Raw genomic sequence first — 24,872 nt, forward strand, 5'->3', positions numbered from 1 at the left:
TCAGGTTATAGGGACAGAATTTTCCTTCTTTTCATATGAGCTAACTTTTCTCATGCCACTTCTGTTCTTTATGCCGTGGAGAAGAGGTCTTGGCTTTTTGTAGACCATAGGAAGCATAACACAAAGTTAGCATAATGTTCCTTGATTTTTATTTGTCTCTTCTGAGTCTGAAGTATAGTTTTCACTATTGCCATTAAAATTTTGTTAGCTTATGTCTGAGGTTTGTAATGGAGGCCACTAAGTTCTCTCACTGATCTGTTGCTATCTCTTTTATGAGAATTCCTGTAGCTTTAGGTCACTGGTGTCACAGTTAAATCAGTGCATGAGAACGTGTGTGTGCATGGTTGATGGAAGGATCTCTTTTTTTTGGAGGGGAAGGATGTTTGGAGTTTTTTTTTCCTGCTGAACTGTACTGCAGGGGAAACATACTGCTTCAGCATTGTGTCACCCGCTAATCATAGTTCATTTAGTTCTTAGTTAACTGAAAGCTGTGAGAATTTCACTTTTTACTTCACTGGAAATATAACTTCATCCACATAATTTAGCCAGTATAAGTCCACTCTGCCAAGAAGGGGTAATTCCACCTTTACTTCAACAGTCACCTTATACTTCTATCCTCACTGTTTTGCCAGAGGTCACCTTTGCCTGTCCCTGTAGCCAGAGTAGGAAATTGATCTGGTTGAAGACAAAGCTAGGAAAGAAGTGCTGGATTCATCATGAACACTACTGGCAGACAGAGAAGACAGGAGTGAGCAGAGGCTACTGGAACAGAGATGTTTTATATGTCATGTGCTGTTGTTTAGGGATGTTTTTATGTTGGATCAGCCTGAAATGCTGTTTTCTGTAGGTGACATTCTCAGTGCCCTAACTAATGTCTCTGGACGTAAACACCCATCAACAGTTCAGGCCAAACAGCTGAAGATGTGCCTTCCTATGATGCCTGTAGTGCTTCATCTTGTGACATCCCAGGTAGATTCTTTTTCCCCCAAAATTTGATACACAGAGAACAAACTCTTACAGTTTTCCAAAATCTAATTTCTGTCAATCATGATCAGAATGAGTAAAATAGAGATTTTTTTAATGCATAGATATGTTGATGAGTATTCCAGCTGTGAAGCAGCATTTGGTAAATGTGCATTCTGTAACAATGGTAATGACAGAAACAAATGCATATTTTGTCCTCTTTTTTTGTTTTTTAACATGTGAAATATTTTTTTTACTTTTTCTGGTCATAAGATATGCATTTAATGTAATTGTTTTTCTTTGGCTAATTTCAAATAGGTATTTCGTCCCCAGATAGTCACAAAGGAGTTCCTTTTCAATTATGGCATCTTACTTGTGAGTATAAAATACAAGATAAATATTTTTACAAGATATAACTATGCATAAAATTTTGGAAGTTACTTTAATGAAATAAAATTATATTAAATTTCTAAATTGGAGAGAGAAGTTTATTCTGAATGTATATTTTAAGCTTTGGTCATATTCAAAACTTTCTATATAATCAGAAAATATTTTCTGTAGTAATCTATTTATTCAAAGGGAAACTCTGTACATATTTGATAAACTGAGAATTTCCTGTGTGCTTTATTTCTGAATAACAAAGTTTAGTTCTAAATTACATAGAATATTCTCTCTGGAATTTCCTACTTGTATTTTATGAGCAGAAATGAAAGAGAAATTATAATTTACCTGTATTTAATGTATTGTTTCTTCTTGTCACCTTTTTCTTCTTGCCATTACTTCTAAACTGTGTTTAGTTTATGGAAATCTGTGGAGCTAAGATACTGAACTCACGTTGACATTTACAACCTACTTCTAACATTACCCATAGTAAATGAACTTTTTAGCTGTGCCTTTGGATAGTACAGGAGAAATGAAGTAGTATAGTTCTAACGTAATTTCCTCATATGAAAACAATTGTTTATATTAAATGAGAAAAAAAGGGATATTCTAAATTGCATATAAGAGTTAAGCCAATTCTTTTAAGAGCATGAGTTCATAAATGACAGCTAGGTATTTATCTCCAAATAGCATGAAGAAATGGTTTGCTACAAACAATTAAATTCAAGTTATGTGTTCAGATTCACTTCTCTTTCTCCTTTGACTCTTTATTCCAAGAAAATGGGGTTTAATTTAGCTCTACTAAAATATTTGTGTAAAAATTAGCATTAGAATGATGAAAAAAATTGAAACTGTGGATGTTGAATTACAAAGCTCTTTCTCCCTTTGAAGCATTTCTAACTAGGCAGTAGATTTATTAGTAGTTTTCAATCAACCTTCTAGAAGGTGAAATTCTTCTGTCAACAATATAGGTACAATGAAAGTTTTCTTTTGATGTTACTCCAGGTTGATTGAACTGCTGACTGAGGAAGTCAGGCTAGTTTTAGTAGCACAGCTTTCCTCTGAAATCAAGGAGGAGCACATTACTCAGTGTTTCCTACATCTTGTCCTGTCTCCATTGAAAAAGGCAATTCAGGAACTTACATACACTGTTTAAATTTACACATGAAAAATGGAGGGAAAGTACTATATCCAAAAAATTAATATCAAATTTTAATCCATTTTATGTAACTGTGTTATGATATAACTAATATAATTACATCTGCAAGAGTAACTAACCATTCTATCAGGCACTAATCTACTCTGGAAATTTGAGCTTAGCAACATTCTCACTGACACCTATTAAGGGACATACAATCATCACCCTGTACTTTTTCAAAATACTCTGCTATAACTGAGGCCTCTAAGACATTAGCCAGGCAGTCTTTTTGTTTGTTTTGTTCTTTTTTTTTCCTGATTTATTCAATAGTCTTGTTCTTAACAGTAAGAAATTATGCGGAGTGGAAAGATGTGTGTTTGGGATCTGGATGGAAAAGAAGAGTTATTTTCCTGTAGTGGTTGTTCATTGAGAATTTTTTTTTCCTGCTGCTTTGAAGTTACTTCCATCATCACTGTAATTTTCAGTAGTGTTGAGCAAAGAAATAGAGGGAGTCGGGACTGTCCTTTCATGTTTTCTGCTGTGAACAGAAGTACACGGAGGACGCGCCATGCCCCAAAGGCACAGCTAATAGCAGGCTCCTGGTGGTGTGCACAGGGCATAGACTCACCTGTAGCAAAATGCACATATACCATTTCTCTCCATTGCTTGAAAAACCCCAGATAGTTGCATTTTTTTGAATCACACATCTTTTCCCTGTGTTTCTGGTATACAATTAATAAGCATTAGTAGCCAGAACAATTTTTGCACCAGCTATTTTGATGTTTTTAAATCAATCTTGAAACTATGGTTGTGTGAAACTCTAAAAATGAGCAAACAAAATACTTTGCTCTCTTCCAAATCAAGTTAATTAGATAATGCCTAGAAATTTTCCTCAAATGGTCAGTAAGATAACTTTTTTAATAGGAGCACTTGTTTTTTATGACTCTTTCTGAGGTGCTTTTAAATAATGAAATATATAATTGGTTTCTAACTCTATTTTTAATTAGAGAAGAATCCTGCAGATGTTTCTTACATATTGTGAAAAATATAACCCATGTAAAAACTTCTTTCATTTTAATATGTAATAAGGAAAATTTAATTGGTAGTGAAATATAAAAGAATGCCATTTTCCTAAATACTACATTAGTAAAAAAGAGCATAGTACACATTCTGCTGACAATTTTCCTTCCTTAGCAAGTATTAATAGCATCTTTTGCATCCCAATGAAATAAAAAACTATGCATAGAAATGAAAGCAGAAGAACAGTGGGTCTAATTGTACAATATTCACTTAATCCAGATTATTAATATTTTATTGACCCTGTTCCTTAGTATGATGACTAATTTAGGTGATTTTTAATAGAAAGTTATATATGCATTTTTGCATGTTCTCCTGAGTGTAACTGCATCCATAGTGTGTATAGTATGCATGGAGATCAAAACGATGTTGAATAACAATTGAAAAACAATAACAGAAGATTGCATTTTCTGAGGGGTCTTTGGTCATTTTAGTGAGTTATTCTGAAGTAGCCACATCCAAGGTACTTCAAAGTCTTCTAAGAAATTACAGTTTTCAGTTAACACTGAAAACATTTAATTACTGTCTATTTAGCTAGAAATGTTGTGATTTCTGATACTAGTCAGAACAATGATCCTTACTGTACTCCACTTCATTCAAGGTTCCAAGAGCATTACAGACTTGTAAAATTATAACAGCTAGTTTATTGGTACTTCCAGTTTTAGTTAATTATTATGAAAGTTTATCCTAATGTAGGTGCAATAATATTTTGTATTTACACAGTTTTTCAAATAACTGCTTCTTGTAATTATTCAGTGATTATGCTTTTAATATTTTTTCCCAAAGTGTTTTAACATAAATACTGCTTCTTTTGCAGGAGTTCATCAGATCAATAGATTCAGGAGAAACAATCTTGGATAGAGCAATAGGTGGGGTAACCTATGATATTGCAGTACTTTTAGACACAGATATTCTAACTATTGAATTTTAGGAAAGAATATGGTTACTTTTACCAACAGGGCAAGCTGCATCAGAAGAATTGATTAAAACTACTTTATTGACCTTTGAAGCAGTAACAGAGCATCCCAGCTTGCTGATGACGCATCGCTTGACTGTAAGTCTGACAGTAATTTAAATAGTTGCAGTCTGATAGGCCTAATTCCATTTATAAATAGAAAGTTTAGAAACCATTTAAAATATGGTTTAAAATATGTTGTGGTTATATTTGACAGGAAAAATACTTATTGTTTATAGAGAATTTTCAAAGAAGCAGCAAGACATTCAGTTCACTGTAGTTAGTTGAGAAATTAGTGGGAGAATGAGAAGGACTTAGAATTTAGAAATAGTGATTCTTGATTCTGTAAGTGTTTCTTCAGCTTCAATGCAAATATGTTGCTATATATTAGTGAAACTACCACCGCTATTTCTGCTTTTTACATAAACATATGCTTTTAAAAACACCACCACCTCTGAGGATTGATCCCATTCTATCATATGAGAGGGGTAGTAGATACCAGTAGATATCATATCATATAATCATATCATATCTACTGATGAGGTCATCAGGAGCAGTTATGGTGTTGGGGTTCTTCTTTTGTTGTTTGCTTACTTGCTTTTTTAGGTCTAACAGATTTCTTACTTAAAAATTTCATTAGAATTACCAAACATACTGTAAGCTTCTTACATCACTGTGTTTTGTTTTCTTTGAAATTCTTGCTTAAAACATTCTACTGTGAGCTAAGCTAGTTGAAGGCAGAACAATTAAGTTGTGAAACGGTTGTCAGCAAGTCCGGAGGTCTGAATGGTTGAATCAGTGTTTTACAAATCATCATATCCTGTACCAATGCATTTTTGTGCATGAACTTTCACCAAATTACAATCCACCATACTCGCTGAGATGACCATTTGATTAAAATTGAATCTTATATGTTTGTATTGGAATTAAGTTAAGCGCATGCACTCAATATAGCACTTACATCAAGAAAGACATCAGCAAATAAATAAGAATGAGGGATGTTGGGGATTGTGCTAGATAAGAATGGGTGATCTTAGAAATCAAGTGTTTTTAGAAGTTGAATCCTAATTGGTGTGTGTGTTATTTGAGGATTTAGATTATAAAGTCTTAATAAGTGAAAATAGTTAAATGAATCCAAAATATGATTTGGAATTTTAAAAAGTTTAATAGGATTTTTTTTCATGAATGCTCACAAGAGTGGTAATCAAGAAAATGATCCTTATGCAAAAAAACCTAACCAATTAGTAGTCAAAAGAGAAAAAGTACTGTACAATTTATTTTAATATGGCAACAATGTCCTAGAAACGAAATGTTAAGTGTAGGTGAAGTATGAATGCCTGCTGATATCTCCCTACATGCCTGTCAACCTGCTTCTCTGCATCGGTATCCTTCTAGAATCACCTCAGTTTTAAAAAATAATTGCTTTACTTTTGTGAGTTACCAATGTGTCTTATATTGACAGATATATGTACCATTTTTTATGGAGGGTCCATCAGCGCTGACTGAAATTGTGATACCTTGTGTCAGCACATGAAATGAAATTCCTCTACCTGTTTCAACTTTAATGGTCTGGGGATTTTCTCTGGAAGAGACAATTTCTCTTTACAACTCTTCTTCCCCTGTGCCCATCTCCACATTTAGCAGAACTTTTTCCTGAAGCCAGAGACTGACTATCCTAGTCTCTGTTAAGTAACCCATGGGTCACAGTAAGGGAGTCTTAAAGTATCTAGATTTCTGGGGAGCAGTTTACTCTAGATTTCTGGGGAGCCGTTTACTTCAGTTCATGTGTAGGAAGTTTTAGATGTTTATTTAAAATCCATCTCTACATATCAGTTATGTAGTTAGAGATAAAACTTCCTTCCTGACCAGTGATTGTCCAGTAATTCTGACACATACCACTTTTGTAGTTTCCCTGGTTTAGGTATAAAAATGTATCCTTGTCAATGAACAACTTTTACAGCTTTTTTTTTTTCTTTTTTCTCTTTTTTGTTTCTAAGAAAATCTGTTACTTCATTCACTGATTTTCATAAATAGCAGTTCTTGCTAATTTAAAAGAGCCCTCTTGACACTCAGAAAATAGTCATTCAGACATAAAATAAAGTGGAGAAATTGCCTTGCATTTTGTATGTTAAATTCAAGAAATTGTCCATTGTAATTAATAATCTCTAACCACATCTGCCACTAGTGGTGCAAACAGTAATTAGTTTAATACTATTTACGAAGTCTAGTGTGCTAATTATACTTGAATGTACAGCATACATTACTTTAGAGGAAAGTAGTACTTCATCTTCTGTGATGCATACAGACTATTTTTGGAATTGCTGTTGCTCGAGGGATATCTTCTAATTGCTGCTGGCTGAGCATGACTGGAATCTATGAATATAAATTCCAGCACATAGCAGACTGTTGTGCTTTTTTAAAATGTTGAAGCAAGACATGTTCATGGTTCCAGATCAATATTTAAGTAATACAGTGGTTAATAGGACACACTTTTACTGGAGAGAAATTGAAATCCTAGGCTGAGCTCAGAGGGATGAGCCTGGATTGCTCATTTAGGCCAAGTTGTTTACAAGCAGGATTTTAGGGAGTGAGGCTGGGTGAAGGCCAAAACCTTCTTGAGAGGATGCAATTTTTCCTACTCTAACTGTGACATTGCTTTAAAGTCTCTAATCAGAAATTAAATGCATTTCTAATAAAGTTTAATTAATGTAATAAAAAATGGGGCTGTATTGAACAAGCAGAACGAGAAAGTTTTTCATTTGAATTCTGGTTTTAGTTTAACTGAAGTGAAAATAGCTTAAACTAATAGGAATTTAAGAGCAACATCTCAGTTTCATTCCACTTTGACAAGAATTATTTGTTCTGGGTTTTAGTTCATGTTTGATTTACTTTCGTATTCATACTTTTAACAAAGAAAATAAAATAAATTGTGGGTTTCTGTGGTTAAATTTCTGATTACCATCAACCTGAAGTCAATTATTGAGGAGATTAATTTCTGTGGAGACTGACTGTATTAGATATTGCAAAGTGTGATAAAGTCAATGGAAATTGACAGTGCTTAAATGAAAGCCAGCAGTGAGCAGGAATTTCATTTTGCATGCAGGTGTGTGCATTTCTACAACATGTAAAGTAAATAATAACAGTGAATATGACTTGCTAAATTTTTACAAAACCAGATTTTCAGGTATGCAAATATGATGTTGAAGATCATTAAGAAGAGTCTTTATAGACTGGAGTGAAATATTAACTTCAGTTTCTCGAACTGGTACAAGTCCAACTACTTGTTACTTCCACCTATCTAAAATGTGAACATACTTACTAAATTCAGACACTAAGTGTTATAATAATATTGATTTTCCAATTTTGGTTAAGATTTAGATATAATTAACTGGAAGAATTCGTGCTGACTATAATTTGCATTTCTATATTTTGGGTTAAGTATATTTATTTGCCTGAAAAAAGTACATGTGCAAATTCAGAGCACTTAAAACAGTGAAGAAGCTCATGATGGCAGACAGTTCCTGGGGGAGTCCTTTCTATACTTCAACTAGCTCCCAGAAATGATCTGTGTACTACATGTATAATCTTCTACCTTAAACATTAAAGTTGTTCTCTGGTTAAGGCCAAAGTTGTCAGCAGTGACTGTCTTCCTCAAGGTTTTAAAACTTACTTTTAAAAATCAGACTAAAATGAAAGCACCTAGAACATGATGAGTTGCTTAATGGGAAGTCAAGGGGAAAGTCATATGACAGGAAAACCTGCTGTTTGACAATAGGAGAGTTATTAGTTTCAAAAAAGATGACAACACAAGGGTTAGAAACTTCTGCAAGTGCTTTTTTCTTGATTCAGCATCAGTGTTCTTCATCCACAGGCTATTCTAATTTAACCACTGACATCTTAATTTTGTCAGTGTAGGATGTGACTATATGAACATATTGTACAGCAGTTTTTCAATCACATTCCCTTTTTCCCTTTTCAAGTAGATTAAACTACTACACTGCATGTGGCTTTCTGTCTATTAAGCTAATCCAGATGACATGAGACTTCTTCATGAAACTAGTTCTCTACTAATTGGCATATTGAGTCAGTCAATCAGTGCTGTCTCTTCCCAGAAATAAGAAAAAAGCCAAATCCTCAATGAAGATTCTGAAGACTTTCTGTAAAAATTACAGAAGTGTCATGTTTCTTCCCAACCCATTCTAACATGCATTAGGTTATTTTTTCTGTTACATTCTGAGAGATTACTGATGATATTAAAACATTGAGGAGTATGCTGTGCTTTGAGCAAATGGTTTGAGAAGTTTGAAGGCATGAAGAAAGATGATTTGGGGTTTGTGCATATCTCTCATGAGGAAAGGCTGAGGGAGTTGGACCTGTTCAGCCTGGAGAAGACAATTGAGATGAGACCTCATTAATGAGTATAAATATCTAAAGGGGGGGGGGGGGGGGGGGGGGGGGGTCAAGCAGATGGAGCCAGGCTCTTCTCAGTGATACTCATACCTCACTAGTCAAATTTTCTCTGCAGAAATTACTCAACACTATGGAGACAGATGTTCTGGTTCTGGATAGAATACTTGTATTTCCAGAATCATTTTGACAAAGTCATGCACCAAAGACTTCAAATTCATTAGTGGTCTTGCCCTCTTACCCACAGACTAATGAACTTCTAACTAGTTAAAATTTACTAAGTGGGTGATAGAGATCAGTCTTTTAAAATTTAGATATTTTAAGAGTGGTGTCTTAGAAAGGTCTGTTGCAAAATGTGCAACTAATCCAGAAAAGGAAATTAATAGAAAGGTGACAGAACTGACTGATGACACTAAATTATTCACAGTAGTGAAAATTAAAACTGACAGAGAAGTTGCAGAAGGGTTTTAGATTTGACTGAAAGGAAAATAATGATATGCAATTCAATACTGATAAATGACAAGTAATGGACATGGGGAAAGTAATTTCTACTGTAAATATGCAGTGTCAAACTCTAAATAACTTGTAACTTCTGGAAGTCTTTCAGCATTATTTTTCAATGGAAATGATAGTTTTATACTAAGCAGTAAACAGAAAGACAACTAGATTATTAGAAATGACTAGTGAATAATCAGACAAAAATGTTGTGCCATGGTGCATTCAGGTCTCAAATACTGAATGCAGTTGTGGTCATTAAGTCTCAAAGGGAATGAAATTTATCAAGAAAAAGTATAGCTCAATCATGCAAGAAGGTTCTGTGTAGAAAAGAACATCTTGGAAACAAAATACTCTGTATTGTTTGGCATGGGAAAGATGAATTGAAAATAATAATTCATGTTTTTTTGTAAAGTAATAATATTTGGGTATCAAGTTAGCTGCTTTTAAAATAAGCAAGGATATGTCTTCATAAGGCATAATTGAAGTGTAAAACACAGTGCTGTAAGTATTGCACATGCTAACAGTATAAATACATTTAAGATAGGATGGGACAAATATGTTGTCACCTTAGCATAAAAGCTTCATACTCTTGTCTCCTTCTTAGAAAAGTTTTGTTCCTTCTCGGTGTTTCCTCGTGGGCTGCTCCTCAGAGCACTGACTCTTCTTTACCCAGTAGCCAGCTGACTCCAATTTCTTTCCCACTTCAGAGTGTTCCTTCTTAACCAACCAACGCACTCTTTTATAGCTCTCTTCTTCTCATTAGTTACATCTGTGTCCTGTTAAAGTCAGGCCTATTCCTAATCTTTAGTAATTGGCCCAGCTGCAACTCCTTAGGGGTAAGATTGCTTTCTACAGTATCTTGTTTCTATCCCCCCCCCCAAATATATGGGAGAAAAGGCTAAATTGAAAAATATGGATACAACATTAGCTTAGAAATTTCTTAATTCAAGAGGTACTTTTCTAGAAACTAGATGTGTGTTTTGTACTTGGTTTATTTCTCATACTCTTCTTCTATTCCATTCCAGCTGTTAGAAACAGGATTGCCAGGTTTGAGCTATGGTTTTTTTTTTAGTCCTGTACACATATATTATAGTTGAGAAATGTGAATGTAGTGTATATGGAAGTTTCTAGAATTTCATTGCTGTTTTGGGTAGATAACAGCACAGTTAATGTCAGCACCGCCTTGAAATGCTATCATTACAGAATTATGCAGTGGTGGTTTTGTGCCTCTAGGGATGTATCATGAACTGAATGTCAGGCTATTTAAAAGGTGGTAGGAAGTCATCTAGACCTATAATCATGTTCAACCTATTTAGTTTGTTTAGGTGGAAAGAAGAATAATTTCCTTTTTTTGTTAAGCAATCTTAGTGATAAAGACTGAGACAAAAAAAAAACAAAAAACAAAAAAACAAACAAAAAAAACCCCAAACAAAACAAAACAAAAAACCCAACCCTGTATCTGATTTATCTTTGTGTGTATATGGAGATTTGATTCCACACTGATATCAGCAGCCATTCAAAAGAGGAAGAAATAAATCCTTGTTTGAATATTCTTCTAGTTATTTCAGTGCCAAAATACTAGTACCATTCTTCTCTATAGATAAATGACAAACACATTTGCAATTTACTGGTGAATTTGTTAAAAATATTTTATGTACTGTTGCACTTCAGTTTATTTTACCTCAATAATCTTGTGCAAAGTTCATAACTTGTTTACAAATTTATATACACATTAGTGAAAAACAGTGACCCAAATGGCATGGAGAGAAGATTAGGGTTGTGGAGTTAGGAAGTATCTTATTCAAGATTCATATAAAATTTAATATATGCTTCAACCTTCAGCATATGCTTTCTGATATGCCTTTACATAATAAAATAATTTTCCATAGGATTAGTGCTTCATTCAGTTGATCTCCCCAGCACACTGAACTGAGGCAAACACCTTCTATGGAGAATTCCTTTCTAAACAGTTTATTAAAACTGAGGTTTGTGTTAGAAAAAGTTCAGAATAAGCTGCTACAGTCATTTAAGACCTAAAGAGTCTTCTTTACAATGACAGTTGAAAATATATTTATCTTAGAAAAGACTTACGACTGTCTTAACTACATTCACTAATGTGGAAATACTACTGTTAATGCTAGATTAAAGTGATAGAAGATTTTAAGTTTTAGAAATTGAAATTGCATTGTACTGTTGTGTATTGTCATCTTAGTCAGTATAAGTCTGAGTCAACGCTCCTGCTGTTGAGTGATTCATAATATCCAGGTTGGTTCAGATAGTCGAGAGTTGCTTCTTTTCCTCTTTTCTGTTTCACACACTTAATTTACCACTTACATATGCTTCTTCATTTGAGAAGCTTTGCAGTAGTTGAACTGGTTTCTTGGACTGAACGGTCTCAAGTACACACAATTTTTTTCCTACCTCACTGGTGTGTTATAGCTGATAAATTACCATTTGTAGAACAGCTTAGAAACCTGCAATAATGGAGTTGTTGAAATGCAGTGCAGTTTTATTATTTAACCAAAAAGACAATGAAAGATTTCAAAATTATGAAGTGTTACAAAAGTCACCATATCTATGATGTATAGCATTATCTATATAGATATAAAGGCTATTTGTACTTGCAAGAGTAGTTTGGCTTCCACACCTCAAGCAGAATCCTTTTACTTCTTTTATTGAAAGTCGTAAAAAAAGCATTTTGTAGTAGATTTTTTTCCGAAATTAAAAAAAGATAAAAAGTAAATGAGTACCTTATGTCAGAGATTGATTTAACAGAGACCACCAACCAGCAGTGAGTTGCTAACTGCAGTTATTGCTGGCTAGAGGCTACCTTCAGTTAGTGACCCTTTTCATACGTACTTCTATACTTCCGTAGATGTTTTTTATTAGCAGCTGCATGTATCTAGGGAAATTTTATCTTCTCATATTAATTACTGAAACAAAACACACGGGAGATTATAACGCAGTCTTGTTATGCCAAATCCTGTCCATGGTGCAGTGAGAATCTACACAGCAATTTTCTTTGTAGAAGTAAATCCTAGGACAAGGTATGCATCCATGATACATGCTTAAAAATTGTAGGACTGTCCATCCATCCTCTTCTCAAAACCCAGCCATGACCTGTCTATTTTATATTTATTTAAATTATATTTTAACAGTTGTTTAAGAATTAAAAACTCTCTTATAGAGAAGGCTAATAATACACTATTTTTGTAACTGAGCCGTAGCCTAGTTTATCATCAGTTGATTTCAAATGGAGCTAAGCGGACTAGTCCTGTGGCAGATGATAGATTTGTAACAATACCCTTATGGACAATAAAAAGTTGACTGGATTATATTTTTCATCATGCAAGTCTTTTGTAATGTAAATTAACATGTTAGTGGAAGACTGTGTATTACCAGAAGAGAAGAAGTTAAAATATTTTCAGTACTCTATATTAAGCTTAGAGATATTTCCTTAGAGTTAATTCATCTTTTCTGATGTATTTTAATTCTGTGCCATACTATTTTTCATCTGAACTCTATTGAATGATTAGTTTATGGATTAAAACATCAGGATTAAGGTACTCTAATACTCTTTTTTCTTAATATCTTACATCTGCACTGAATTCTGTACTTTAAAAGCCCCTGTCAATGAATTATACCAAAGTTACTGTTTTTTTCTAAATAAAAGTATATTAATGTCTGTAATTTTATGGCAGTTTACCAGAGAAAAATTAACTGGGTGGCTTTATAAGAGTAATTATGGCTGCATTTCTGTGATTATTCAACTCTTTGTTTAAGGGCTCTAGCAGCAAAATAAACATAGATGACAGTGTATCTCTGGTCTATCTTTTTCCTCTGTGAATGATCTAAGCCACATCTTTCTAATTCTCTGTTTTAGGTTGAAGACTCTATCGTCCCACCACTTGTTTCTTTGGTCCACAGTCAGAATGGTAAGTATACAGACACATCAGCTACAGTTTCCATGAATTCCACAGTTTGTTTTAATTATATTTCAGTGTGGTCACATTCTTGGCACCTTTATTTTCAAGTGGAATGGAGACTCTTCAGCTTGCGGTTGCTCTCAGAAACCACATCAGTGCTTTTAAGCCACGAAGTCATGGATGAGGAGAAAGGGGAGAGCCTCAACTCAAACAACAAGCTTCTGTCTCTCATTAGAGACTTACTGCTGCCTCAGTAAGTATAATACTGCTCCAGTAATGGGGAATAACTCGATATGCAAACCATTTTGACAGCGTATTTGTTTTAGCCATCTTTTCTATGTTTAAATGACTAAGTCAGAAGGGGAATAGCAATTAACTGCTGCCAGAGTTCTTTGTCCAACATCTCTTCCTAGGTTTATTTATTATTTTTTCATATGCAAGACAAACACAACTTCTGTGTGACACTGATTTATGATACTGTGTCTCTGGCTACTTTTGGAGCAAAACAGGATTCCCTCTAGCTTTTGGGCAGCGATTTAAATACTTCTTTTTGTTCTTCTAATAAAGTCAGAACATTCTAACTACATATTCTTTGTCTATTCTGGATATTGTAGCTTTATTTAAGATGTTCTGAAAGCATATGGAATGACATAGATACTTTTTTTCAAGGAACAGTACATCATGGATTAATCCTTCATGGTCCACCCAGAGGTTATTGCCTCTAAATTGCTATCCTTTCCTGCTGCCCCAAGTAGCGGAAAAAACCCTACAGCAGAGTAGATGAAACTACAGCCTGTAGGCAAGATGTGGTCTGGAACTTCATTTATGTGGTTTATGGTCAAATGAGGCCTCTTATTTCATGCTAACTTGCAGGTGAGCATAAAGAGAGCTCTCTCTGTTATGCACACATTGACTGTGTAACATCTAGTAACATCTGTGAGTAGAAGGAAGGAACATGAGACAAATACAGTTGTGATGAGTCATCAGTTGTATTTTACATTATTCTAATAATGCTGCAGTGTATTTTCCTATGTGATCCTCAAAAGTTAATAATGGTCAATACTTAGCTGCCCTAAGTGAGACAATTATTCACCACCCCTACATTAAATAAGTGGAAAAAGGCTGGAGGAATGAATGCTGGATTATGATCAGAAACCCAGTGTCTTTTTCAAATATGAGACTTTCTCTGCTAATTGAGTAATGTTCTTACAGTTCGAGGACCAAAGTTTTATCCATGTAAGGTGTGTAAACTTTTCTCTCTGACAGAGAATTGGATGGAAATCTTACAGTTCTGTAGAGAAACTTACTTTAACACCTTTCTTCAAATTTTTTCCTCTGGGCAATGTAGTACAAATCAAGTACAAATCAGTACAAATTAAAATGACAACTGGAAATATTATTTTTGAAATAGAATATATTTTATTATTAAAAGCATTATTAAAAGCTGTCAGATAGTTTTCTTCAGATAGGGGAAGAGACCTGAAGTCAAAGGAGACAGAGTTCTGTGCTTGCTCTGAAGCTTGCCCCTTGTGGACACGTCCATCTTACACAATGTTTCTCATTGAACAGGGGGACGTGTCTTTGGAGGGATGAGTCATGCTAATTACAAACTAGAAGGAAAACAGCCAATTTTTTGTCTCCAAGCTTACTAGCTCAGTGGAGTGAAAGGGCTTGTTGGCCTGAAACTAAACATGATCCTATGTTGGGGACTTAAGTTGTGCCATCTTAGCCTGCGCTGTGTGGCTGATGTATGAAAAGGTCTTACAGCAGCTCAGGACCTTGAATCCAGGGTTTAAGTAATTACTGAATCAGTTTCCCCATCTCATTAGTAGAGATGAGAAGGGAGGGGTTCAAAGAGTCAGAGTAATCTACTTGCGAAGATAATGTAAAGCTCTATCCCAAGAAATATGGGTTACTTGAAAACTTGAAATCTCTTGAAACTGAGATGGAACATTGGAGGCTGAAGAGCTTTTTGCTGATACTGTTTAGTCTTTCTATTGCTGGGTAAGGGATGGGAAAGAATCCAACTCAGCTGGAGGACAGTCAAAAGAGGGGAGGTATGTGATGGTCATTTGTTCATGGGCAGTCTGTGGAGGGAAGCAGATATTTCCACCCATTTTGAATCTACTGAGAGCTGTTGAATATGGAAGGGAGTGACATCCAGTTTTAATATGGGAATATTTATTTAATCTTCCCTTCTTTTTAGGGAAGATTGTAATCTTACACATTTATGTGTATATTTTATTCCTATAAATATGCTTCTCAAATTAATTTGTTTAAATGTAAAACTGACCCTTGAAATAGAATGTGGGTCACTATGCATAAAATATAAGCAGACTTCATTTTGAGATAAATGCAGGAGTGCAGCAATTACTACTTTTTTCTCATCTTCTGCATCATCAATAAAATGGTAATTCCATTACATATTTGTGCATTTATAGATCACAAAGTTAGCTTCCTCATAGAGTTTTGATTGAATTGAATGAAACAGTGTCATTAAATTTCAGTTCATTGAAAGATTATTTTCCTGAACGTTTCATAACCAAAATGAATCCTGCAGCTATAGACAGTGAATAGATTGCAAATGCTTTAGATCCAGATTTTTTAATCAAAAATTGAAACATCAGATCTATTTCATTTTAATTTCTAATATTCATAGTTATCTGTCATTAAAAATTGAGCCAGAATCAGCAGAAAGAGAGAACTGTGTACATAAAGTTATATTTCATTTGAAGGTTTGTGTAGCTTGTTCTCAGTAGACTACCAAGCCAGGTCTGCAAGTATGAAATCCAGGATACTTGACATAATATTCTTTTTTTTAAGAGCTTAAGAAAGTCTACATCCCTAAATCTTTAGTTCCTTTTATCAAAATTGTTTATAGAAAAGATTGACAAAATAACTAATTACAATGTTGTACCTGAATTTCACAAAACCCTTATAAAATGCCCTCTACAGCTACTGTTACTAAACTGTTCTGTGTTAAGTGGCAGTGAAATCATTTGATGACTTATTCATTTAAGAAAGTATCTCAAGCATGGCATATTTTCCCTTCTGAGAAGATTCATATATTCACAGCTCCTAATGGCCTTTATTTAGTCAATGTGTTTATATTAATTGCTAAGACATTGACTCCAGTTATCTGCGTTTTTTCATGTGGTATTTGGTTTGATGGATCACTGCACCTTCCCTTAGAAATATCCTTTCCTAGTATTGTCTTGGGGGAGGAGAGAAGAGAGTTTCAAGGAAAAGGAAGTGAAGTGAGACTCTTTTATTGAACCTCAAGAAATTAGGATGCTAAGTGTGCTAAGTAATAACAGTGTCTCTCAAGTGTAATACATAGAAAGCTTAAAACTGTTAAGGTGGACCCTGTTTAGGGATCTTATTGATGTGTTTATATAAACAAGTATATTGCCAAGTGTCAGATTTTTAAGCTAGCATGGCTGATTCATTTGTTACTGCTGTTAGGAATTACAGTTTTGGAGACTTAAATCCACATCTTATGCAGTGAAGGATGACTTTTGGCATCTGAGTCACCTGATAACATCTTTGGTTGCCTCAGAAGATTAGTTAGGGATTCTGAAAAAAAATAAAATTGCAAGTCCCATTGTGTTTGGTAGGAATATATATTGCTCATATGTAGGGCACTTGGAATCAGTGTCTACTAATGTGTTACAGTATTTTCTTCTTTTATTAAGAGACTTTTTACTGACCAGTGAGAAAGGGTTTTCTTTGGGGAACTGGACTCTGTTCTTTGTGAAAGAGAGAGTTTAATCACTGAAGACCTGAAGCCAACATTGACTTCTAACTGATAATTTTGTAGATACTCTAATGTGGTTTGCAACCCTACACATTGCCCATAGGCTGTGTGCTGTGTAGGAGTGTTAGCCCTTGTGAGCAACTCCCACAGGCTACATCAAGACTGCATGGCTGGTGTGCTTGTCCCTCCTTGTCATAGGCAAGCAAACATGTCCTTCTAGATTTCCTTCCTGCACATGCCAGAGTGCTGAGGTGTGGTGCCTACAGAGAGGGAAAGAGCTAACACATGGTAGGTACATGCTAGCATGAAGGTGGTGGGAAGTGATCCAGATTCCTCAGTTCAGACAGCACTAGGGATCTCAAGATGTGAAGTAAAATTTTCAGTGATTTTGCATGATTCCCCCTTCCTTATACCAGAACACTACAGTTTTTTTCCTTCTATGAAGGCATTTTGTTGCTCGTAACATGGTAATATACCATGTTTTCTTACAATTAATCCTTTCATTTGTTCTTGATTTATTCTTCATGGGGTTTTTTGCAAATGAAGAGATTCACCCTTCCTGTTCTATTACTTCCATGTATTTGGAGTAGGACTAGTTGAAATCAAAGACTGTGTTTTGATATAGCTTAGTCTGTGGTTTTCTATGCTTGCATCTTTCTCACTTCCATTATTGTATCCTACTGCCATCCACATACATTTTTGTTTAAATACAGTAAAATCAACCCCATGTGTTGGGTGGGCATCACTAGAATGTTAGTAGGAACAGCAAAGTTCATTTTATTTTTCAGCAGCCTATTTTCCCCTACCAAGATTTCCATAAGGGGATACGTGGAAATGTTTTGAGGAGGTTTTTCTTGGTTTATTTTCTACCACAGCTCTCAAGAAACATTGGTTTGGAGTACTTTTATATTCTTCTGGTGTATATGACTTGGAGAATGAAAGTATGCTGCAGTGAAAGCAATATTTTTTGAAATTTGAGATAAAATATAAACCTCAATGTGAGTTTCTCTCAATTTTGAGAAAAATGACTATGTATACAGAATATAGAGCTTAATCATATATAATTTGGTTGATCATGTTCCTAAGCACTCAATAAATCTTCTACCTGATATCTTGAGGTTCATTTACTACTTGTCTCTTGAAGAATAGATTTTTTTTATGTATAAAATAGTATAGATCAATAAATAAGTCTTGCACCTCTAGACAAGGTGAATATTTTATAAATATATTTTACTATAATTTATAGTTATAAAACATGAATGTTTTATATCTATAGCCTGAAAATCTATACATGCACACATATATATACAGAAGCTTGTATATACATATTTTATAATCTCTCTCTCTAAAATTGTATTCTCTTATTAATGCTGTTTTTAAATTTAATCTGATGCTGGTTTTAAAGTACTGTTTCTAAGTGAGTCTTGCTTGTTGCTTTGTACAATTTGAAACAACCTCGTATTTCCATTGTAGGTATAACATTTGGAAATGGGAAATGATGGATTTTTAATATCAATTTTTGATGTGTATCTCTTGACTTTTTTTCCCCCCACTGTTTCTGCCCTTTCCCACCTTGCCTTTCAGGTATGAGCACATTCTGCTGGCTCCAGACCCAGTACCAATGTATGCTCTGAAACTGCTGGTGGCCCTGACTGAGCGCAGCCCCGCTTCTGTGAGGTGATACAACTACACATTCTCTGTTGATCTGGATTCCTTCTGTTTCAATTTCTCCTTTCCTATTAGAGATCAGTAATAACAGACCTCACTATTGTACTTCTTTGACTAGCACTATTATTTAGAAAAATCATTGGAGAATTTTTGTTATAGAACACATCTGACATCTTTTGTGCCAATTTTATATGATCCTGGTTATTTTTATCTGGATTTAGCCAATGAAATGCTAGAGACAAAATCTGAAGAATTTTAGCATTAAAATGATCTTTAAAAATGTAAAAGCCAAACCGAACCTAAAATATTATCAAAATTGTTGTTCAACTAAACATATTTGTGACTAGGACAAAGGTGGTGTGTTTGTTAAATGTTTACACAGTCAATTCACTTGAAAACTGGTCAGTTCACCTGCAAATATATCTACCCTTAAAAATTCCTAAATACAAATTTTAATTTTAGGTATAGGTAGACTCAGTATGTTTAGAAGTATCTTAATATCTCTTCCTTCTTGTTCCAAAATTTAGACTGTAATGGACAGAAAAAAAAAAACCCAAACAAGTTTTTTCAAGTTGTGTCATAGAACTTAAACTGTGTGAGTTGGTAGTAATAAGGAAGGATGTCTCTATCTTCCTGGATATGCCCAAAAAAATGTGGTTATTCTTGTCATTGGCCCTTGCCTGTTTGTGATGTCTGGCAGTGTTATGGCTCAGAGGTTGCTAAGCATTGTACTGTCTTGCTTTGATTGATTGAAATGACACAAGAAGGAAAAAACAAGGAAATTTAATTTGTTTTCCCACTTTTTATTTTAAAAGATGAAACATTCTCTTTTAATCTTTTATGATGCTATTGGGAATGGTGCTTTAATATACTAGTAGACTTCAAATTAACTAGGAAATAGGGAGGCTTGAGATTTAAAATGTTTTGAATTGTATAAAACAGTTTTCATTGTAAAGAAGCTGCTTATGCTACTGTAGGATTTTATGTATTCTAGAAACAAGTAGAAAAGCTTTTCATTTTTGGATTTAACCCACAGATATTCTAATACTTTAAGAGTTATGAAGAATACTTCTGTAACCAGAATGCTGGTTATGTTAGCAGCACATTTCCTCTCCCTACTGAATTTGCTTTATTTGAGAAATCATACGTACTTGCTGTTACGTACAGCACAATCTACCAATGTAGGTAGATTGTGGATGCACACTCATCCTCATGGTCATCTGGCATCACACAGGAATTTTTTTCTTAATATTATTAAAGAGCAGCTGTGGTCATTCAATGAACTATTAATAATTTGAAATACCAGTATGTCCAACACTCTTATTTAAGGACTGGCTATCAGATTCCAGATTTTAACCCATCTGTAATTGTGTTTCTCAAATACTTTACAGGTCCTCTTTTACTTTCACTAAATCATGTATTTGGCTGTGTTTCTAAAGGAGCACAGTTTAGGCAATTCCCTTGGTCTATCTTTTTTCTTATTCTTTGGCTTCCCAACAAATTTTGCAGGAAGTAGCCAATGCTTCAAAAGCACAAGAGAGGTGAATAATATATTAATATTCATACAAATTGCTGGTGAACAGAATGGAAACCAAGTACATGCTTTAGTGAACGCTATATGACAATTGGTTCTGTTTTGGTTCAATGAGTAATTAATCAGTATTCACGAAGCTCAAAATTACTCAACGCATATGCTCTCCTTTGCTCCTTTCATTAGACAGATGGAAAGTATCTGCAAAAATTGTGATGGGGAGTAAATAAATAACACTGGACACAAATCCCGGAGGACTTTATTTGTTTTTGGTGGAAAAGCTCTACTGCATTTTAGTAGTGATGAGAATGATGTGAGTCACTGCATTGACTATCTGTGGCTTCTTCAAACTTACATTTTATCCACAATGCCTGGCTTTTAAGGATGGATGCTTTCTCCTGCAGTTTTAAATGAATGAAAGCAGTAGTAGCAAAAAGATTGAAAAATGACAAAATGTTAAATTAGTGTTTACCGTGCTGTTGCAATGTCTTTTGAAAATAGTTATTAATATTATTTTGAAGTAAAGAGTGAACTGGGAGGAGGACAAGGGCTAGTGTGCTTTTGTTTAGTTTGTTCCATATGATAGCTTGTTCTCAGATATGTTCATCTAACAGATTCTTGCTTTCTTGTTCTCTCTTTATTAATTCTACCAATTCTCTTGCATCCTTCTCTTCTTACCATCAGCTCAGGTTTTACCTGTGTGCTCCCTGATAGAGGCATCTGCATTTGAGTAGTTCTTATTTTAGCACTTGAAAGAAGACAGATTACTCAATTTTTTTTGTTTCCTTTTTTTCATAGCTGATACTATAAATTAGCTAAATTGTGATATCAGAGGAAAGACATTTCATTTTCTTGCTGCTATTTTTGGACATTTGTTTTCTATAACAGGTTGTTCGTTATATATGGCATAGACACAGATATTCAAATACAGTTATGTTTTTGATGTTTTTTAAGCTTATGATAAAATACTGTAGTAACAATACATGTTTTGAATTTCATTAATTAGCATTTTATAAGAATACAAAAAATACTTTGTGCTCTTTGCCATTGCTCCACTGTTGAGGTAATTTTTAACATTCTCTGTTGTGGGAGCTCTTCCACTCCATTGCTTTTCAATTTAGCACTGAAAAACTCTAGTGATATCCCATTAGTGTGTAGCAGAATTAGATCTCTCACCAACATAAGCTCTCTCTTGTGTAAAATGGTAGCTGTAAAAGACCCCAACTTTAATGTGTTTCTGTGGACACTTTTAATTATTTGGGCATCTGATCATATAAGCTTCCACAGGAAGAAAATCTACTTTCAGAAATGGATGAGTGTTTTCTTGTCTGTTTTGACCTGAATAGGTTAGAGTATAATTGAATCAGGTACCTTTTTGTACCTGCTTTTACACCACACAACAATTGCTGTCTGATACAACCTCACTTAAGGGTTTGCTTTCTAAGAAAATAGTAGATATTGGAAGAGTGAGCTTTGAACCGAATTTGTCCATCAGTTGCCTGTTTTATACTTGGCTCAAAGCAAATAGTCTGGCTTTAAAACTTCTATTAATATTCTGTTGTGGCTCTCCTAAATACCTATTGCCTTGTCTTCAAGAATTTTTAATGTTTTGTGACAAGAAAAATTGTGAACATTAAAACCAGTGTGACAATTAATAGCAGAGTTCATATTTAGCTATATTGAGACTGCTGATTTCAAAAGAAATCACTGATATGAAGCATAGTTAAGGAAAGTTAAGCTTTAGTTAATGATTAATTTCTGGACTACTGTAAATTTGCATTAGATTTTTTTCCCTTTGCATTAATTGCTCTTGATGAATTGTACCTGTGTGTAAAGAGTTTTTGGAGGAATAGAACTTCTCACAGTGGGAGCAAATGTCTGCAGCAGGCTGAGGTGTGATTTAACTATGTAAAGTCTGCATTCAGAAAGGACAGTATCATAGGTAGCTTGTCCTTTTGTGTGTTTACCAACTTTATGTATAGGTTATATGCATGGATAGGAAGTCAGACATAATACACACACACACACACACACACATGTATATATATATATATATATATATATATATATGTAAAATGGGTTAGGGTTTTCTTGGATCCTGCTTTGAGTCTTCTATGCTCTTTGCTGTGGTCTGTATGGATCAGATTGCTAGGTTTTTTCCTAGTAGTGTGGAGTTTATGTGAATTTCTTTGTTTCTCTTAAAACTATGATATGCCTATACCTATATGATCTACCAATTCACTGCTCTTAAATGTCTTGACTGTTGTAATAGAATCTATACTGTGCTTCTTCAGGAAACTTTTAGTGGATCATGATTCTTAAGTTGCCTTTTTGCCTTACAAAGAACCTTACGAAATGTCGCTGTGTGCTCTCTCAGGCAGCTACTTGGCCTACCTTTAGTCAGAAACTCATAGCATTTGGTGACATTAATGTATCTGAAAGCTAAACCTTCTGAACTATGGAGTTTGAATTTTAGGGGTTGCTAAAATAGACAATTTTGGTTTCAAGGAAGACAGACAGAAAAGGTAATAGAATAGAAGTGGAGGGAATGTCAGATATTGCATCAGATAATGATCATGGAAGTGGACACATTCCAATATTGTATTAAGGGCATTTCCTGAGGGAGAAACACCTAACTGAAAACTAATAGTAAGGCACCCTTCTTAGATGTATGATGAAGGACAGGGGACAAAATTAAGTAACCTTTTCACCTCCTGTCTTTAAAAAGAAATCTTCCAGACAAACATTAGGCTTCACTAAAAAAGAGGGAAAGGCATCAGAAACCAAACCAGGAAGGTCCTGAAGAGCAACGACCAAAAAAAATCTGCTGCTTTTAAACACCATAGATCTAGTACCTGTGAAGATAGATGGATCAACCTCATATGTTGCAGCATATTGTCCTGACTAATCAAAGTAACTGTCGTAGTGTCTTTGGAATCATCCAAGAATTGTCCAGCTTTCAAACTTTCTTTATACTACTTTTTGTGCCTATGCATTATCTGTCAAAGACCATTAAAGGCACATTTTAGGGTTACTGTTAGGAATGAGTTGATAGTCTTTTCATACACTGTTATGATCTACATCAGTGGATCAATTTAGCTACATTCCACTATATTCTGAAATGGTTTAAAATATTTGCCCTTGATTTCCCTAAACAAACAGTAAAAATCCCCAAGCAAACCAAAACTAAACTCTTTGGAGTTCAGTGGGGTGTTTTTAATAGTTTGTTGGTGTTGTGCATAGATTGTCTTTGAACTTGATGTAGTTTCTTTGCCATTATACTAGAGATCTAGTGCTTTAGTGCTTTCCTTGATTAATATGGGCTTATGTTAATTGCTTTAAAAAACTTTGCTCTTCTCATTAATCATTTTAATTTCCTAGTTGAGGGTTGAAATGCTCACTTTAAGAAGTAGGTCTATTTTCTTTTATATTACTTCTCTGTTTTTATGTGCTGTTTTACTTTCTATAATGAAAATGAATAAAAATAAAATGGAGTAGTTCTGATAACAGGTAAGCCTTAGGGCCTAGTCCAGCTGAATTGAGCAGTAGAACTACCTGTAAGAGCTGTACAACACAGTGAGAAAATCGCAATCCAGATGGATTCAGAGAGATTGCCAGAGGATTAAACTGTTTTATTAGAACTTTAGGGAATGTTTATGCATATTTAGGACCCGATTTTGGTTTTGATTATACTAGTTTCATGTCTATGGAAATTGAGTTGTAAAAACCCAGATTTTCCTTTTAGAGAGGTAATGCTAATATAAAACAGCAGAGAATTTTTATGAATTTGCTGTTCCTATTGTTTGGTGTAATGTTTGCATATATGCTACTTTATCGAAAAACATCAAGCAGGAAGACTTGCCCAGAAACAGACTCTTGAAATGTTAAGTTTTGTGTCAGCTAATAACACTGTTGTCAAGTTGCACATCATTGTAATTCATATCAAAGGCAGTGGTCAGAGTTCATTATTGCAAGGGAGTTCTCATAGTCTAGTCATGTACAGACTGTAATACTAATCACCATTTTTAATGTAAAACACAACTCCTTAGTGTTACATTTTATAAAAGCTCCCCTTTAGTAAAGAAATAAGCTATTAACCTTAAACCTGTAATTTTGTTTCCTCTTTCGTGTTGCTATCAATTACTGAATGTCTAACTTGTAAAAATGTGAGAGAAATATTTGATGTTACTGTTAAATGAATTTTTGAAAAGAGTCATGTTGGATGGTTCAAATGATGTAAAGCATTAAAAAGAAGCAAATACCATTCATTCTTGGTTTTTTTTACTTTCAATAGTGAATTTTTTGCTTTGTAAATATAAGTACCATATGAGAGAGTCAGCTGGTTGGTTTGCTACAGCTGGAGCTGCAGACTTGAGTGAATTCAGTTCTGCCATGAATCATCTGTTCAGCCTAAAACAAATCTAAACCACTGTCCAGTCCATTCTCTTGTGTTCAATAGTAGGTGCCCAGAGAAGACTACTGAAAGGAGTCAAGTGTGTGGGAATACTTTCTGGAGGTTTTGTCACCCACCTCTGAGGGTTTTTTCCAGAACCCATGTAAGATGATGTTGT

General features: G+C 34.4%; 1 protein-coding gene across 3 annotated transcripts in view; it reads left to right on the top strand.

Moving 5' to 3' along the window:
• The window catches only part of ULK4 (unc-51 like kinase 4), a 213,858-nt gene that overhangs the window by 66,434 nt on the left and 122,552 nt on the right, over window positions 1–24,872 (top strand). For all 3 annotated transcript variants that reach the window (XM_038126839.1, XM_038126840.1, XM_038126838.1), the window contains 7 exons: window positions 848–969; window positions 1,282–1,338; window positions 4,377–4,428; window positions 4,519–4,613; window positions 13,303–13,354; window positions 13,454–13,598; window positions 18,687–18,779. In XM_038126839.1, the coding sequence (XP_037982767.1) occupies window positions 848–969; window positions 1,282–1,338; window positions 4,377–4,428; window positions 4,519–4,613; window positions 13,303–13,354; window positions 13,454–13,598; window positions 18,687–18,779 (616 nt within the window). The remainder of the gene's footprint in view (window positions 1–847; window positions 970–1,281; window positions 1,339–4,376; window positions 4,429–4,518; window positions 4,614–13,302; window positions 13,355–13,453; window positions 13,599–18,686; window positions 18,780–24,872) is intronic.

Source organism: Motacilla alba, chromosome 2 (genome assembly GCF_015832195.1).
Source record: "Motacilla alba alba isolate MOTALB_02 chromosome 2, Motacilla_alba_V1.0_pri, whole genome shotgun sequence".
Classification (NCBI taxonomy): domain Eukaryota; kingdom Metazoa; phylum Chordata; class Aves; order Passeriformes; family Motacillidae; genus Motacilla; species Motacilla alba.